At 38.9% G+C, this 16,392-nt stretch overlaps 1 protein-coding gene across 4 annotated transcripts in view; it reads right to left on the reverse strand.

Moving 5' to 3' along the window:
- Positions 1-2,678: 2,678 nt before the first annotated feature.
- Positions 2,679-16,392, reverse strand: part of LRBA (LPS responsive beige-like anchor protein) — a 417,031-nt gene continuing 403,317 nt past the window's right edge. For all 4 annotated transcript variants that reach the window (XM_064510803.1, XM_064510804.1, XM_064510805.1 and 1 more), the window contains exons 54-57: positions 14,571-14,672; positions 13,109-13,305; positions 4,498-4,649; positions 2,679-4,214 (exon numbers count right to left, since the gene is read on the reverse strand). In XM_064510803.1, coding sequence (XP_064366873.1) covers positions 4,124-4,214; positions 4,498-4,649; positions 13,109-13,305; positions 14,571-14,672 — 542 coding nt within the window. In that variant the 3' untranslated portion in view covers positions 2,679-4,123. The remainder of the gene's footprint in view (positions 4,215-4,497; positions 4,650-13,108; positions 13,306-14,570; positions 14,673-16,392) is intronic.

Genomic DNA, 16,392 nt, shown 5'->3' on the forward strand with positions numbered 1-16,392 from the left:
TAAATACACAGTTCTCTTTGCATTTCTGATATTGTGTCTCAATTCATTTTACAAGAATCACAGAATACAATAGAACAGCGTATAATAGAACACAGTTGAATTTCCCATAATTTCATTTTATAAAAAGTCATGAAAAGTCTTTGCATAAGAAGTCATAGTGTTTCTATAAACAGTCATAAAATGTTTAAATTCTCATGTCTTTATAATAACAAAACTCCACTAAAAATAAACTGTTTACAAATACAGATTAAAATCTGTTCTTTCAAGTTTTGTTGCATGTTTTCTAATCCTCCCCCCCCCCATAAAACTGTCTGCCTTAAAATTGCAGGGCCTTAGGTTACATACAGTTAGATTTCAGTAAACCCAAACAAAATCAGAAACAATTTCCTACAGTTTTTCATTCAGAGCTTTTACAGAGCAGCCTTAAATTATGATGCGTAAACACTGACATGCATCATTAAATGTATCAGCTTACCAAAGGCCTTAGGTTGGTTCTACAAAAATATAAACCATTTTGGATAACTTTGTGTCATGCAGGAAATCTGAGGGGGTGACTCATTTCCGGACTTACACCAGCGTCTGAACCCCATGTTGGGAAGGTCGCGTTGGTTAGATCAGCGCCCGCAGAACGGCCCAACTCTGGTTTTATTTAGCTAGGATACAGCCAATTGCTTAGGTATTTTTATGTGTATATATATATATATATATTTTTTTTTTTTTTTACCTACTTTAAAGTGAAAGAGAAATGGACAGTAATTGTAAGAAGTCCCTTTTGCAGTACATAACACAGGCAGTAAACAACAGGCTCCTTCAGCCAAGCACACAGAGTTACCCGCTGGTGTTACCCCTGTACCATAGGAATACGAGCTCTTTTGGACATTGACTCTGCCAAGCGCTACGCAAGCAGAGCTAGAAACTTCAGCAGACACAAAGCGCTCGCTCCCCAAAGGCGACACAAGCACACCAGAGGAGCACCAGCACCGAGCCCCGACCAGAAACAGCATAACACATGTACTTTGCATCCGGCCAGCTGCCCGCACGCTGCCCCGCGAGCACCGTTTTGATCGCACACCGCGCAGCAGGGCTGCGCGCGCTCAGAGCCTCGCTGCCTTCATTCACCTCTGCTGGCGGTGGCACAACTTCCCACCACGAACTGCCCCCGGAGAAAACTCCGCACACACCGTAACGCCTCTCCAGGCCCACCAGCATTTACAGCCGCAGTCTGCGCAAACGCGGAGCTGCTTTCAAGCCAACTGCGCCAAGCATTTCACCACAACCCCGGCTTCGGACACCGCCGCTGGCCAGCCTTGCTCTCGGCAGCAGCCGCACGCGCAAACATTGCTTTCCAGAGCCCCCGCCATAAACCCCGGCTAACAAAACATCAGTTTGAACTTACCAAACCAGAAGCAAGCCCAGGCGGTCACGTGAAGAAATGCCATGCATCAGCTCTCCCTCTGAAGTGTGAGGAAACGGGGCCCTGGGAAAGCAGGCAGCTGGCACCCGGCTGCAGCAGCTGCCGCTTCTCAAGCACCCTCTGCCACCGGGGCAGTTAGCGCCTTAACGCCCCGCACCTGCGCCTGATCCTGCCTGGACACCTGCCTCCAGGGCTGCATTGCCCAGACTAACAGATACCAGCACAGTTGGACAATTAGCCCTTTTTTGCTACTTTAGCACAACCCGCAGGATGCCGGCCACCAGTTCAACCACAACTGAGATGCCAAGCGGAAACCGGCCGCCATCCCCTGCCCGAGGTGCTCCAGCACCCGCCAGAGCCGGGGAGCGTCCTACTCACCGCCCCACCAGCCGGGCAGTCCAGCGCGGGGGTGTCTTCGCAGATGGGCTCGTGGGGCAGCAGGTGAAGACTGCGTTTCACGTGGGGGGCTGCGGCACTCCTGACGTGCGAAACACCCAGCTGCAAGAGAGGAAAATAGCCGGCTCCCCCTGGAGCTCCTCTGGCCGGCAGCTCGGAGCAGCACCGGGGCGTGCCAGGGGCACGCTCCTGCTCCCAGCTGGGACAGCACCTAACAACGAACCCTTTCTGAAACAGGCCAACTCATTAGCACATTCGCTGCCCTAACGACCAAAGCAAGTCCTCAGGGCATATTTTGACTCTAAAATCAGAGATTATTAGCTCTATCGATAATGAAGTGTTTCCTAAGTCAGTAGCAGATCATAAAGAGAAAACTTTCAGGATTTCCACTTGGCACAATACACCCGGCCTCAGCAGCATTTCCTTTTTTTTCCTTCTTTTTTTCCCCCCACATAGCAATACCGAACCCACATCTGGCTTGAGAAAAATGCACATTGCACTTCAAGAGCATACCAATTTTCCCCAAAAAATCTTCTGATAAAAGTATATGGATGTTGTTGAACTTACAGACATATGATGTACCAGTTTTGCACGATAAACATTATCGCTCAATACTCTGGCCACTTTATCACAGACATAGCAACTATAGCCCTCACTTAACCGCATCATCCTTCTGCTGCACAATTTGGACATACAAATGTAACCGCTAACGCCACCATAACCGTATCAGCATCGAGATGGCGTACAGAGCACAGAAAACTTGGCCACCGTTGCATAAACACCAAGAGTACTTTTAAATGCATCTGAGATGGCAGCTATTTTCTCCATGCTGAAGATGCATTGAATCACAAGAACCCAGTACGCTCCATTGAAGCTCTCAATTACAAATGCCATTTTATTTAATTTCTTCACTTAAACTGAATTTTCTCATTCCAAATCTTTACTTAAAGAGACAGTAGTTAAATGCTTAGAAAACCAGGAACTGCTCTAGGAGGCAGCTCGAGAAATGTAGGTATTGATACAGATATGGAATGTAAATTTCAACTCAGATCACAACATACAAAGAAGATTTTTATGCAATACAGACTTACAAACCAATAACAGTTCTTTTCACACATATTTTCACAGAATTCTGCACAGCAATCTTGTAGAAAAGTAGATTTGTGCAACACCAAAATAACTTATTGTTCCTTAGTATAAATTATTTTTCATTTCCTACGAGAAAGATAATTTAACATGATTGGACGGGATCTGACGGGATTTGGTGATAGCAAAATATAAAAGGTTTTGTTGCCATACACAGAAAAGAAGTATGTATGTGCTACAGTATTGTGGGGGATAGTCTGGGAAAAAAACGAAAAGTAGCCTGCAAGTCTGGTGCTTCTGCTGTGGTGTAGAGGCTGTGCACCTGCAACATCTGCCTCTTTAGTGCTTTCACAGTCAAACAGCAGAAGTGTGCTTTGGTACTTGCACCTATTAAAAAATACATGCCTGTACGGGTTGCTAATTCAACTTCAAACTCTTCAAATAGCCTTTCTGATTTTGAGGAACAATCCACATTTTGGTGTGCTTTGAAGGAGATACCAGGTAAAAACTAGAAGGATTCACACTTGATGTAACACAAACTCCATTGCTGATTCCTCTCTCTTAACTGCACAAAACATTCAACTAAAAAAAGAACTAATTGTCTAGGTCTAGAAACATGCTTGAATAGTAACATTGATGGAAACAGCTCTTTGTAATGTTTAAAATTACATTAACCATAATTTAAATACTACTATTGATTCCCAGAAGCTTCAGTGCTGAAGTAGTACAATCATTTGGAAAAGTACGAGACAAAGTGTAATACAGATAGTACAGATTAAAATCCCCCAGACATCATAATTCATTTCCATTATGTTAAAATTATATATTCCTCAAGGTTATACATAAAGCTTCACATGGAAAATCTGTTTCTTCATAATATAGCTAGAATGTGAGTTTTATCCATCTTTATTTTAGGCTTCTTCTCATATGTGGATCAAAATAGACTTCTCATTATGACTAAAAATATAGATTTTTAACTACAGAACCCAGCAGCCATTTTTCTGCTTCTTTGCCCTTCCCCCAAAAAAGTCAAGCAAGGTCTACAAAAATAGCAATTAACTTTAAAAAATAGGTTGCTTCTCCCAGCAAATTTAAGTTACATTCAGATGTAATATAGCTATGTATAAGGAACAACGCTGTGGCAAGATACCAAGGGAGGCTTGCTATCTCCAGTTGCATTCTGACAGCAGCTGCCCACATCAGTGCTAATCTTGGTCTGTCTCAAGATCAATATCTGGTTTGATATTCATGATGCCAGCGATTGAAATCATTGTAGAAAACCACTATACTCCCAGATGCCATGCCAGTCATTATACACCTAAGAAAAGTACAACACCAGATTAGTTAGTGACCCACCTCATGTTCAGATATACAAATCAGCACACCAAAGAGTTGTATCAATATAGTCAAGAGAATCTGAGGCAACGACCAACTTCCTGTCTAAGTATGATGTTGGAAAGAAAACTATTTAAGCACAGAATTCTTAATATAATCACCAGAATCTTATGATCCATGAAAAATCAAAATCAGAAGTAAAACAAAAATACAGTTTAATTGTAATAATACAGTCTACAAAATTCTTGTGAAGACTTTGCTCTAACCTTTGGTCATACGACAGGGCCATGGATCGGATTCCAGCATCGCACCCTGGGTACGCAAACAGCTGCTTGAGGTCCCACAGCTGCCAGACCATGACGACTCCATTGTCCCCTCCTGTAAGCAGATACTGTCCGTCTCGACTTAGCTGGATCGCCTAAGGGGAAATCACGTGGACATTTATATCAGATAAACGTGTTCCTTTGGTTCCCCCTCTTTCGCTGTAATAAAATGTTTCATATGGACAGATACACGTCTAAGGAGACTTGATATGAATACAAGCTTTTGAAAAAAAAATGTTATGTTAGTCTCTACAGCAACAGAATTAATGTTGCTATGCTCAATCAGATGGCACTACTTAACTTTTACCTCACCTATGATCTATTACAAAGATCTAATATGAGGTCACTAAAGAAATTTACTCTTCTGATTAGCTAAATTTCCAAGAGCCAGCAGCACTGGCATTAAAATATAGCACATTACATTCTCCTAAACATCTTTAATACCAGCATAGCAGAAGCTGTCCTCCTGTTTCTCTCTGGCATGGGGTTGAATGATGGAGGGAACTGAAATGTTATAAAAATTACCAGAGCGTATTTAGACCGGCATTATTAGATTCCTGCTCTAGTTAATTAGATCATGATCCACTCCTATTAACGGGGCTGTCTTTCCTCTCATCATCTATCCTAAAACTGCCTGTGACAAATTCAGTGGTTTATACACTGGTTTTGCTTGGGTCATGGGGACAGATAGCAGAACTACATTGGTAATCCTAGTTTTCCCGTACAGTTATATAAGAACTTTATTTACATCTGTTGTGGAAGTGGATCTGAGACTGATCTCATACTGGTATAGTAAAGCCTTTCCCCAAACCACCGGCTTCGGAGGTCAAAACTGATCCTTTTTTTTGGGATCCAGATCTTGTAGAAAGATCAGCAATGATACATTTTCACAGCGAAGACTTCTTAAAACAGCAGTCTTCAATCTATATTGATATCTCCTATATGCTCTTGGAAAAATGACTATGTTGGATAGCTGGAAGAACAGCAATCTTCCCCACTTAGCTGATGGCTATGCCACATCATACTATCAGACATCAAGAAGATGGCTAAGAAGAGGGGTATTGCTTAAAGAGGGATCTTACCAGCTGGAATAACCCAAAGTGTTGTTAGAGAGACTTGATCTCAAAATTTTATTAAAGTAACAAATGCCCTATGGGGTCAGACCATGTTCCTGTCACCGACAGTGGCAGCAGGAGATATGGTGAACCTTGCCACCCCTACAGTCCCTTCCCCTGGTGCTCCCCAGCACCCGCAGTCACTGGGTCAAGGATATTAGAGTACTTCTCTGTCCATTCTCTTTAGTATCTATTTATGGACCTGAGCCCAAGAATTCGTTTAATCTCTTTTTGACCCTGGTGATACCTCCTGTGGCAAAAAAAGCCAAAAGTTCATCCTGCAAAAAACGTTCATCTGTTTTGAAGTAATGTTGTACTAGTTCCAGTGAGTCCCCTATAGGTCTCATGTTGTAGGGTTTCGTGAGTAACAGTTCTGTATTCACCTTATCCACTGCCTTCGTCAGTGTGTAAACCATCATCCCCTCAGACTTCCCCTCTCCACACTGAATAGTCTCTCACTATCTGGTTGCTCCTTGCAATGCAGCTGCTCCATCCCTTTAACTGTTTTACTTACTCTGAACTGGCTTTTCTAACTCCACTCTATCTTTCTTGAAATGTGGAAGCCAGGACTGCACTCACCACTCAAGACATACACGCACTAGAATTTGGTACAGGGCCAACATGGTGTCGCTGTGCTCCCAGTGACCTCCCTGATGATGCTCAACATTATGTTTGTTTCTTTTTAGCTGCCGCTGAGCGCTGGGACAGTGATTTCCACAAACTGCTAACAGTGACTCCAAGACATGTCTCCTATGTTGTAACTACCAATTCCAAGTTCAGCACCAGGTAGATACAGTCTAGATGATTTTTTTCCCTCTTCAGATTATATCTATCTAATAAATAAGATGTTTTCTATTTATCTATTTTTATGTATGCATAAGGTTTTAGAAACTCTATAAATACAAGCTGAGTTCTGAATCTCACCTGCCACTTCTTATCCAGTCACTTAAATTCTGAACTGATGTAGAGGAACCCCAGAAAGATCTAATGAATCTAACTACACCAAAACACTTACAAACCAAAAATTTCATTGCATGATCTTTTTCCTAGGTAACCAATGAAAATATTAAATAAAGCTAATTCCCAGCACCAAACCGTAGAGGACCCCAATACTGATTTTTCTCACAACATCTCTCCCCCATCATATAGAGGGGTTACAAATCTTTTCAATAATGGTGTTGGCAAATACTATTATAGTAACTCTAAAAAGTACAAAAGTACATTTTGAAAGGAAGACCCTGCCTGCTGTGCATAAAAGCAACTTAGGCAGCAGAAGACATGAGCCTCATCCTTCAAATATTTGGGAAAACTGAAGGCACATAAAATCCCTCAGAGTATTATTTTGAAAAAGAGTCCATTTTCTAGATGACAGTAGTGAATATAACCAACACATAGGCATACTTAGGCCCATTTGAAGAGACTTAAAGTTCTGAACCTTTTGAAGTATTTTCTTTAGGATATAAATACACAGGACAGCACAATGTGAAAGCTGATATTCGGCTGAGATGATCTATGAAATTAGCTTCTCTGTCTGCAGGAAATGAATAATTTAAATTCATATTTATACTAAAACAGGCCATGAATATATCAGACATACATTTCCAGGGGGGAGGAGGCTTTAGTCTTCTTATTAGACCTCACTACACAGCATATGTTTCTGTGTCATTAGCACATACATCCTGATCATGCATCTTAATTTGATGTTTCATGCCTGTGAGTCTTACCTTGGCAACTTTAACATTATTAATATGAGACAAATGCTCATTTTGTTCTTTTTGCTCTTGTTGTTTATTTTAATGGGTCATTCTAAGTTTCTGGCTTTTCTAAATCGAAAAAGTTAAACAAATTCAACCGCGTGGAATGACATCAGAACGAGCCATCAGCAGGACTGAGACCTTTAAAACTACCATACAGACCTTTATTACCAGTTTCTCTAAACCCAAACCTATTCCTATACTCTCTCCTCCTGGTTACAGATGCCTCTTTTCAGTTCTCTCCCTGACTCTTGCTCCCCAGGTAACTTCTGTTTTTCCCTTCTCTGTCCTCTACTTTGCCTACTTTCATTTTTGCATGCAATGCTCTGCACAGCCATAGGCCGTCATCATCTTCATTTGACCACACAGGAGGGCTAGAAATACTTTGCTAGCTGTTTACAGATGATTTGCTGGTATCAAAAGGAAAGTAAGAAACTCTGCTACCATTAAGCAGTATTTTCCAGTACTTCTACTCAGCCCTGCTACTGCTGATCCCACCTCATCCACTACTCCATTGCTCCTAACTCCACTTCCTGATTTCCTTCACTGTTTTCTGCCTCATCTTGTCGTCTCCCAGCCTTTGACAAGTTTCTACATCTCCATCTCTACTTCTCTGTTCCCACTGCTCTTGCGACAGAACACCTCGTTCTTTCTGTCCTCGGTCCTAGCCTCCTTTCTCCTCTGCTTTGCCATCGCGTGGCTCCTTACAGCACTTTTGGGCACCTCACTGTTGAGGGTGCTCTGTTGTAGGGAAAAGCTTGCAACTCCTGCGTCCCGGGGCTACAGAGGTTCAAGAACAGAACACAACTAACAAACGCTAAGCATTATCTACTGAAAACACCTAACCTGAGACTTTTCACAGATTTGTGAATCAGCTAAATTTGGGCAGCTTTTCAGCAAAATACACATCCTTCACACCAGCACTAATTCATGATAAACTTCAACTTCCCAAGCCAAGGCAGGGAGTCACAAAAGCTTTCCAGGAGCGCGCGCTGTAAGGACGGAGGGTGTTCAGAGCAATGGCTTGTACATTCCAAACTCATACTACAAATCGATTGATCCACTTTAACTGAAACATTGGCAAGGCAAGGCAAGGCAAGGCAACTGCCTCAAGATTATACTCTGCAAGCAGAATACCAGCTCAAAGATTTAAATTTAGGAAATTGTAGACATAACTGAAGACTAGTCTTGCATATATAGCTCTCTGTGCTGAAGTCTGCAAATGTTGTGGCACTTAAATCTCTGCTTCTACAATTTTTTAATATTCAGAACTTGTAACATGCCGTGCTTTTAAATTCCTCAGGAAGTAGTTGTTGGTTTTGTAATATACAGAATTTATAGAGCATGCATCACAAAAATCAGGGAAATGAAAATACAAAATGTTACATTTGCACAACATTAAAGTATTTATACAGACTGCTGACAAGTTTAGAAACCAAAATATACAGTCTACGTAAGATATTGCCTCATGAACAGCCATAATTAAGTCAGCCACACTGCACACCTGTATTTTTGTACTGCTGTACCCTACTACTACAATGCTAAATATGTACTTTAAGAATTATATGATATACAACACATACATTAAGGTAGACTTTCTATAGACTTCTATATTATTATGAGTTTTGAGTGTTTACTGCAACAACTCCCAAGTTATCAGAATGAATCACATTGCTAAAATTTTATTTCAAATAACAACTTTGAGTATAATTGAAATACAAAAATTACTGTAAACAAGATATTGTGATAACACTGAAAAAAATCATGATAAATCTATTACAACTGTGTTTTGAATGACGACAACAACAGATACACACAAATTTAGAAACAATAATGCAGAATATGGGGTTTTTTCAACCACATGTGACTATGGAAAATTGAACACTAACCAAGTTTAGAGTTGAGTATTCTGGGTTGAAGCTCCTCCACAACAAGAAAAAATGTTCTAAACATAAATTGTTTCTATCATCCCACAAGAATATGCTAAGTACCTCCCAACTCACAACCCCAAGGTGCTTGAAGACTAATTTAGAGACACTCTAACAAGAGTCAATAAATAAGTGGTAGAAAACAGACTAAGACAGTGAAAATTATCTAAAACTATGTATGCACTGAGTAGATGATCATGAGATATAACATACCACATACAATTACTAAAAAGATTATTCATTAGAAGCAAAATCAATATAATTTTTTTTCTCTATAGAAATGGCAGCCTCCTAAGGGTATTTTCAAATTGCAATGAAGACTATGACAAATAATCATTTGCTACACTTATAAAATTCAGCTGATGAAAATCCATTAACCTTACGGTCATGGTTCACTTGAGTTTTATACTTGAGGCTTTTACTGGAGAAATGCTATATTAAAAGGCAAATTAAAGCCATTAATCTTTAACTCTTCCACTACCTGCAAAATTCAATGATTTTTGTGATCTCTTGATTAAATAAAGAATACGCTTTGAACCTTTGCTAATACCTATGCAATTTTACTAAGTCATTGGCTTGTCAAGAAGACGAGATGTTGATGTATTTATTTATTTTATTGTTTATAAATAAATATCTCACCATTTGCCTTCCTACATATATGAATGAATGAATGAATCAAAGAAAAAGGTCATCCTGTCAAAATTTCCGTTTCATGACATGCCCTTCAAGATATAACAAACTAAAGGATGCTTGTACACCTACTGCTATAGAAGACAACATGAATAAATTTTACTGTTCTGCTTTTCCCCAGTGTAGTTTATCTAGGCTTCTGCTAGGTATGAAGCTGGAACAACTCTTCAGCCAATCTTTCTCACAACATGAGGTTCAGACTCCCAAACAATCCCCAAAGCACACAATTTCAACAAGGTTCTAAAAGCTGCATTTCTGACTTGTATTTCCTTGGAAAGTCTCTAAACTTTGCACAAATCCTTTAACATCTCAGATCTCTGAAAGGCAGTGCTTCGTAAAAAGGCAGAGCTGACATTGTGACAGCACCGGCTTACAGCAACAAGAGTCTTGTGGGCACTTCCACATTTCAAAACAGACTCAGGAAAGGAAAATAAATTGGTTCCTCTGGGTGAAACAGCATACAGTCTTTGTTTAGGGTAAAATAACTTTACTTCTCAGAACAAGCAGACTATTTAGAGTTAAGTTATTCATTAAGATATCTAAACATTATATGGTAGATGTACTGTGATATGCCTAAACTCCACTGAGCAATACAGTATTTAAAACAAAAACAGGTGGAAGGCACTGATTAGACTTCGGCTTTGCCCAGACATCCTGAATTTTAGCAGCTTTCTTGCACAAGACTACAAGAAAGAAAATGAAAACATTTTTCCAAACTTCATTACTGTAAACTGCTAGTTTTGTTAACATTCTGAAATACCAGTATGCAACAACACATGAAAATATAAACTAGAATTTTACTTTACAGACTCAACACTTGCAACCTATTTCTTCCCTTTTCTATCCTCCGTGAACAAAAACCCAATGAAAAGCGTTTGCCAGCACAGCCTCTGGGTAGGTACTATTCTTTTTAAATGCCCCTACTTTAATCATGCAGTTGCCACTTGCCTTCTAGCATGATATAGCACAGAAGCACTGGGAAAAAAGTTGTAGATTGTTTAAGCCTGAAGCCCAACTGGGACCACTGGGAGAGAGAGAGGAAAAACAAAACAAAACAAAAACAAACCCCTGTACATATGTTAATTCAGGCCTACAGAGAGCGGGACTTCCATAGCCTCAGGCAGCATTCCCAGAGCGTGAGTACTGACTGAAACACTGCAGAAATTGTTTTAGCCAGCCAGAGATTTCTAGATATTTTACAGATTTGCTGGCCTAGCTGACAACATAATCACAACTGAAAGTGACAGATTATCAACGTTATTATTTTAAAAAGAGAAGAAAGAGAAAACACTGCGATGTGTACTTGCTTTAGAGAAAGAGCTGGGATGAAGGGTAGGCTGAAAATCTCAGAAGCATTCGTACAAGGGCAGCCAAAGGTGCAGTTTCAGAGAAATGAAGATTAAAAATTGAAGCAAGAATCTACATTAAATTGGAAAAATGGCTTGGGACAGAAATATGCGCATACCTACTTCTTTTCCCCAGCCTCAAATCTGCATTTGCAGCTGCCATATCATTCAAAGATTTTCTGTCCTCTCATCTACTGCAGAACAGCAGTCGCTATGGAAGAGAGACCTGCACACACAGTTATTTCTGCATATTCCACAACAATGTATCTGACATTTTGACAACATAAGGATGTTGGATTAACAGAATATAGTACACGCCAGAGTTTTACAAGGTTTTAAGCAGAATACACAGAACTACACTGGAGTCTTCAGTGGTAAAGGAGCATTCACCGTTCAGCGTAAGTTACACAATGCGAGCTCCCATTATGGAAATAATGAAGCTGATATTCTTTAATATTGACACATTTTTACTTCTTTGGGGACAAAAATCCATCTTAAGAAATAATAGATATAAAGTGAAGAGAAGAGTGGGCGCAAATTTAAAAATGCTCACAATTCTCTGAAATATGAAAGAATTCCAGTAAATTTCAATAATTCTGTTAAATGTGCATGAGAAGGAGGAGGCATTTTTTCTCATGAAACAAGTAATTCAAATAAAGGAGAAACCTTTGAGAGTTTTCAACTCAAGACATGACTGGAAATCCCAGCAGCTGAGTTGCTGGGTTCTTCCATCAGACTATGAAAGTCAGCTTGAAGATTTGGTAATGTAATATGGCAATATGTTAACAAAAACAAACAAACAGTTTCCTCTGGCTGATGTTAAAAAGTTCTCCTCAGACCAAGAGTACTGGTGAGACAGACTGCAACTTCAGGTAGCCAACTGCTAACCCCGTAATGGGATCTTGCTTCGTGTCTTTGCTGCATTCTCTAAGTTTCTACTAAATTTGATCATGCCTGTTCATCCCTTTTCCCCTTTCCCTTCCCTTCCATCTCATTCAAGGAAAAAGTGAGAATATTTTTAATTTAAGGAAAGTATTCTTTTGACAGTTCTGCTTCACTGTGGCATAGCTGCCAGGTTCTGCTCTGCTTCAAAGGTACTTCTTCACAGGAACTATCAAAAGAACTGCATTTTGTATTACCAAATAATTTGCACAAAACCATGAGCTTAAAATGCCTCCTGGGTGGTTTTGAACTTGTTCCATGTCTCTTGCAACAAAAGACATGGAACCTAGCTTCCTGAGCAGCAAATATCAGACAGACTTTTAAGGGCTAAAGAGTAGATCTACAGACATATGCCTATACACTTTCTCAGCACAAGGCATGCTATCTCAAGCTAAGATGAAGGAATGTAGACACAGATGCCAAAATGGGAAAGCCAAGATCCAAAATAGCATGTCCAACCACTTTCTGCCTTCAGATTCAAAAGCAAAGCAGCAGCATGAATTCTCCTGAACAACATTTAGTAATATCTGTATCCTTCAGTTCAAGGAAATGCCAACACGATATTCCTTCCTATACAGAGTCATTCTAAAACTAGAAGTAATCTTCTTAAGAGTACCTGCCCCCTTAACGAAAATTTTTTCAAAACATCGTTGTTGTGGTCTAGTACCATTTATTTCCTTTGGCCTGGCTACAGAAAGAAGCTTCACACAACTCCAAAATTGATGGCTCTTCCTGATATTGAAGCTTACAGTCCTTAGCACATATTTGCATGCACTCACCTTTATGTTGTCACTTGTTTCCATAGTGGCTTGAAGTTTCCCATTCACACTGAATACACAGAAGAGGCCATTTTCATAATATATGACACAGTGGCCTTCTCTTGAAGCCTGAATAAGTTTTGGTCTCAGGCAATTTTCAGGACCTTCTAATGTCCTCAGTAGATCTCCATTCATAGAATGTATGAGACATGGTCCTTCTAATGAGACAGAATAAAAGTTACTAAGTCTAGTTAGTAAGTCTAATTATTGACTTAGAAGTTCATTTAAAGTCATCCTAAATCAAATAATAAGTAATGGCTTCTTCTAAAGTAATTACTACTATAACACATTATAGTCACCTTTACTATATTTAAGTGGAAAGCTTATGAGCTTAAGGGTGCCAGAGAATAATGTGAACTGCTTATCCCTTAAAAGCTTTGTATTAAGGTATTTTAGAGCACCTAACAAAGTTAGTTAGAGACCTAATAAAGATTTTCTTTTGTGCATTGCCTTTTAAAATTGGTAGCATTTAATTTTGAGTGCAGAAAAAATAAATGTATTTACTGTTTTGAATCCTAAAATAAGATTTTCAGAATATGAAGACACACAGATGTAAGTGTAATGAATTTACGTATGCGTGTACTCTGAAAGTGTTACTTCTCATACATATTCTTAATAAAGATTTTAAATCATATATGATCAACTAAATACTTGCTTCTTAACAAATTTGGACAAATACCTGATTTGCACGTAAGCCACAAGTGTTTACATGCATAAAAAAAAAACAAGTACAGCAAGTACACGCAACTTTGAAAAGCTGTCCTGAAGCAGGTACCTTGGAAACAGTGAAGGAGAAAGATCCTAATTCTAATAAATTTCCAGTTTAAAAATAACTGAAGACCAACAAAAGAGGAAAAAAAATAAACAGTATCTGTGGAATCGATAGCATTCTTTATAAGTTGCCTGGCAAAAGCAGGTCTCTGAGGAGAACACAAATGTGGTATATCTCCGTAGCTAAACTCAAACAGCCTGAACAGAATTACTACCAATTTTAGTGGGGAGTATATATGTGCCCTTCAACAAACAAAGAAAACAGCACATTCTCTTTAAACTAATTCTTGCTTTTCTTTCTGAGAAGTTATTCATAACAAAAACAAACCCAACTGCAGTAATACATTCCTGACCAACCTGGCAGTCAAGAGCTGGATCCAACTGTATGCTACATGCAATTAGGCTGCATAAACAAACACAAGCTAAAACAGGGAAACTGATGTGGTTGCCTATGATCTGCTCTTTCTCCTGGATGTCTGTTTTAACATGTTTAAAAAGAGGTTTCAAATTCACTCAAATTCTGCAGCAACTAAAATAAGCTTAAAAAAATAACCAACAGAAAGTAAATAAATTCTACCACCTGAGACTATATTCATTTTTGCATTAGTTCTATAGCTTTATGAGTAAAAATAGAAGACAACAGCTTCCTTACCTTTTGAACCACTTATTACCAGGCCAAGTTCAGCACAAACTGTAGCACAGGTGATTTCACAGTCATGTCCTGTCAAAATAGCTCGAGGAGTTGCAAAATCACCTTCAATAAAAAGACAATAAAAGCAATCCTTGATTACACTCCATTTCAAAATCCATGCTTTCCATCACTGAAGCATCTTCAGTTTCCTTGCTCTTTGAGCTTATGTTCTGTGTAAATCATTTCTATGCTACTGTTTGCATACAGTCGGTCTGCACTCTCACGTGCACAGTACAGCAGCAGTATGCTATAGGAATTCAGCCTGTGCAGTTACTAACAGACATTCATATAAAAGCTGGATGTGTAATAAAAACAGGGACAAATCGGGGCATACAGATTTCTGTTTTCCCCTCCTTTCATCTTTTTTCTTTTTTTTTTTTTTTTTTTTTTTTTTTTGGTGCAAGAGGAGATCTCAGTCAGTTACTACCTTTTATTATAATAGGCATAACTAAACACAAATGTCTCTATGACAAGTATGGAGAGGAAACATCTACAAGGCGCCAAGATGAAGTAAAATATCTACTGACTGATTTCATGTTAATCTAGTGACAGTGTTGAAACTTCACTATGATGTCTGAGTCCTTTGTAAGAAGTGGAGCTCAGAACATAATCAACATGAATTTCGGATGAGTTTGCAAAATCAAAGACCCCAAACCCAACATTAATTACTGCCGTTCCTATCAGACAGTTCCTTGCAACAAGAACAAACAAAAATACCAGTATTTTCCAGAGTTTCTCTTTGCCACCAAACTTATATGGATACCAAAATGAAAGAAAAATTACGTAACTGGCACATCTAAATGAACAAAATTTTTTATTCTCCAAGACAAAGACACAGAAAGAGTAAGCATATGCTATAAATCTTTTTAAACAGTTTTATACTTCCACTCATAGATCATTCCCTGGATCACCCACCTTGAGAGTGCTAGCATTTCATGGAAAGCACAATGTTGTTTTTGTATTACCATATAATTATTTTATTCATAGCATTTTATGAAGCATTAAAACTCTGAAGAATGCATCTTTGGCAATATTATGTAGCTGCAAGAAGAATTAAGCAGGTTTGTAAGCAGCAGGAAACACTTTCACTTAAAAATAAATGATGTTATGACTTCTGTGAAATGTCAACAAGGCCATAAAGTAGTGGTAAAATCACACATCATTTTACTTCAAAAACAGGAGATGGTTTTCGATGAGACTCCATTTGTTACTAAAGTAGCATTATTCAAATTACATCTGAAGTTGTAACTTTTTAAAAGCCAAAATTAGCACAATCTGATTAATTTGTCCATGTAGAGCCATAACAGTACTAGCAATACTAGCACTGTGTCTCATTAGAAATTATGTAAAATATTAAAACAGGTAAATCCCCAGATCCTGCACAGGTGCAGTGAGAAACTTCTATGCAGAAGAAATGCAGATTTGGGCTTGCATAAATCAAGGCTTAGCTTACTCCCAATATTTTACATTTTTAACTTAGACCATTTGCAACAATTCCCAGAATGTCCATGCAGCTGTCATGTTCAAATGGCCTTTTAGAAAAGGTCCTAAACTACAATCCAGTATCAAATAAGGGATTTGACTTTTGAAATCTGATTTATTTCTGCAGTAACAGCTATAATTTATATGTACAAAACAAAATTTTGAAGAGTAAATAAATCTATTTCTTCTTAGCTATATAGATATATGTAGTTGTACATGTATTTATGTATGTGTCTGTATGTATGCATGTATCAGCATTTTAAATCTGAAAATGTTTTGGAGCAACTCAGTGAATGGTCCC

Source organism: Dromaius novaehollandiae, chromosome 4 (assembly GCF_036370855.1).
Source record: "Dromaius novaehollandiae isolate bDroNov1 chromosome 4, bDroNov1.hap1, whole genome shotgun sequence".
NCBI classification, from domain to species: Eukaryota; Metazoa; Chordata; class Aves; order Casuariiformes; family Dromaiidae; genus Dromaius; species Dromaius novaehollandiae.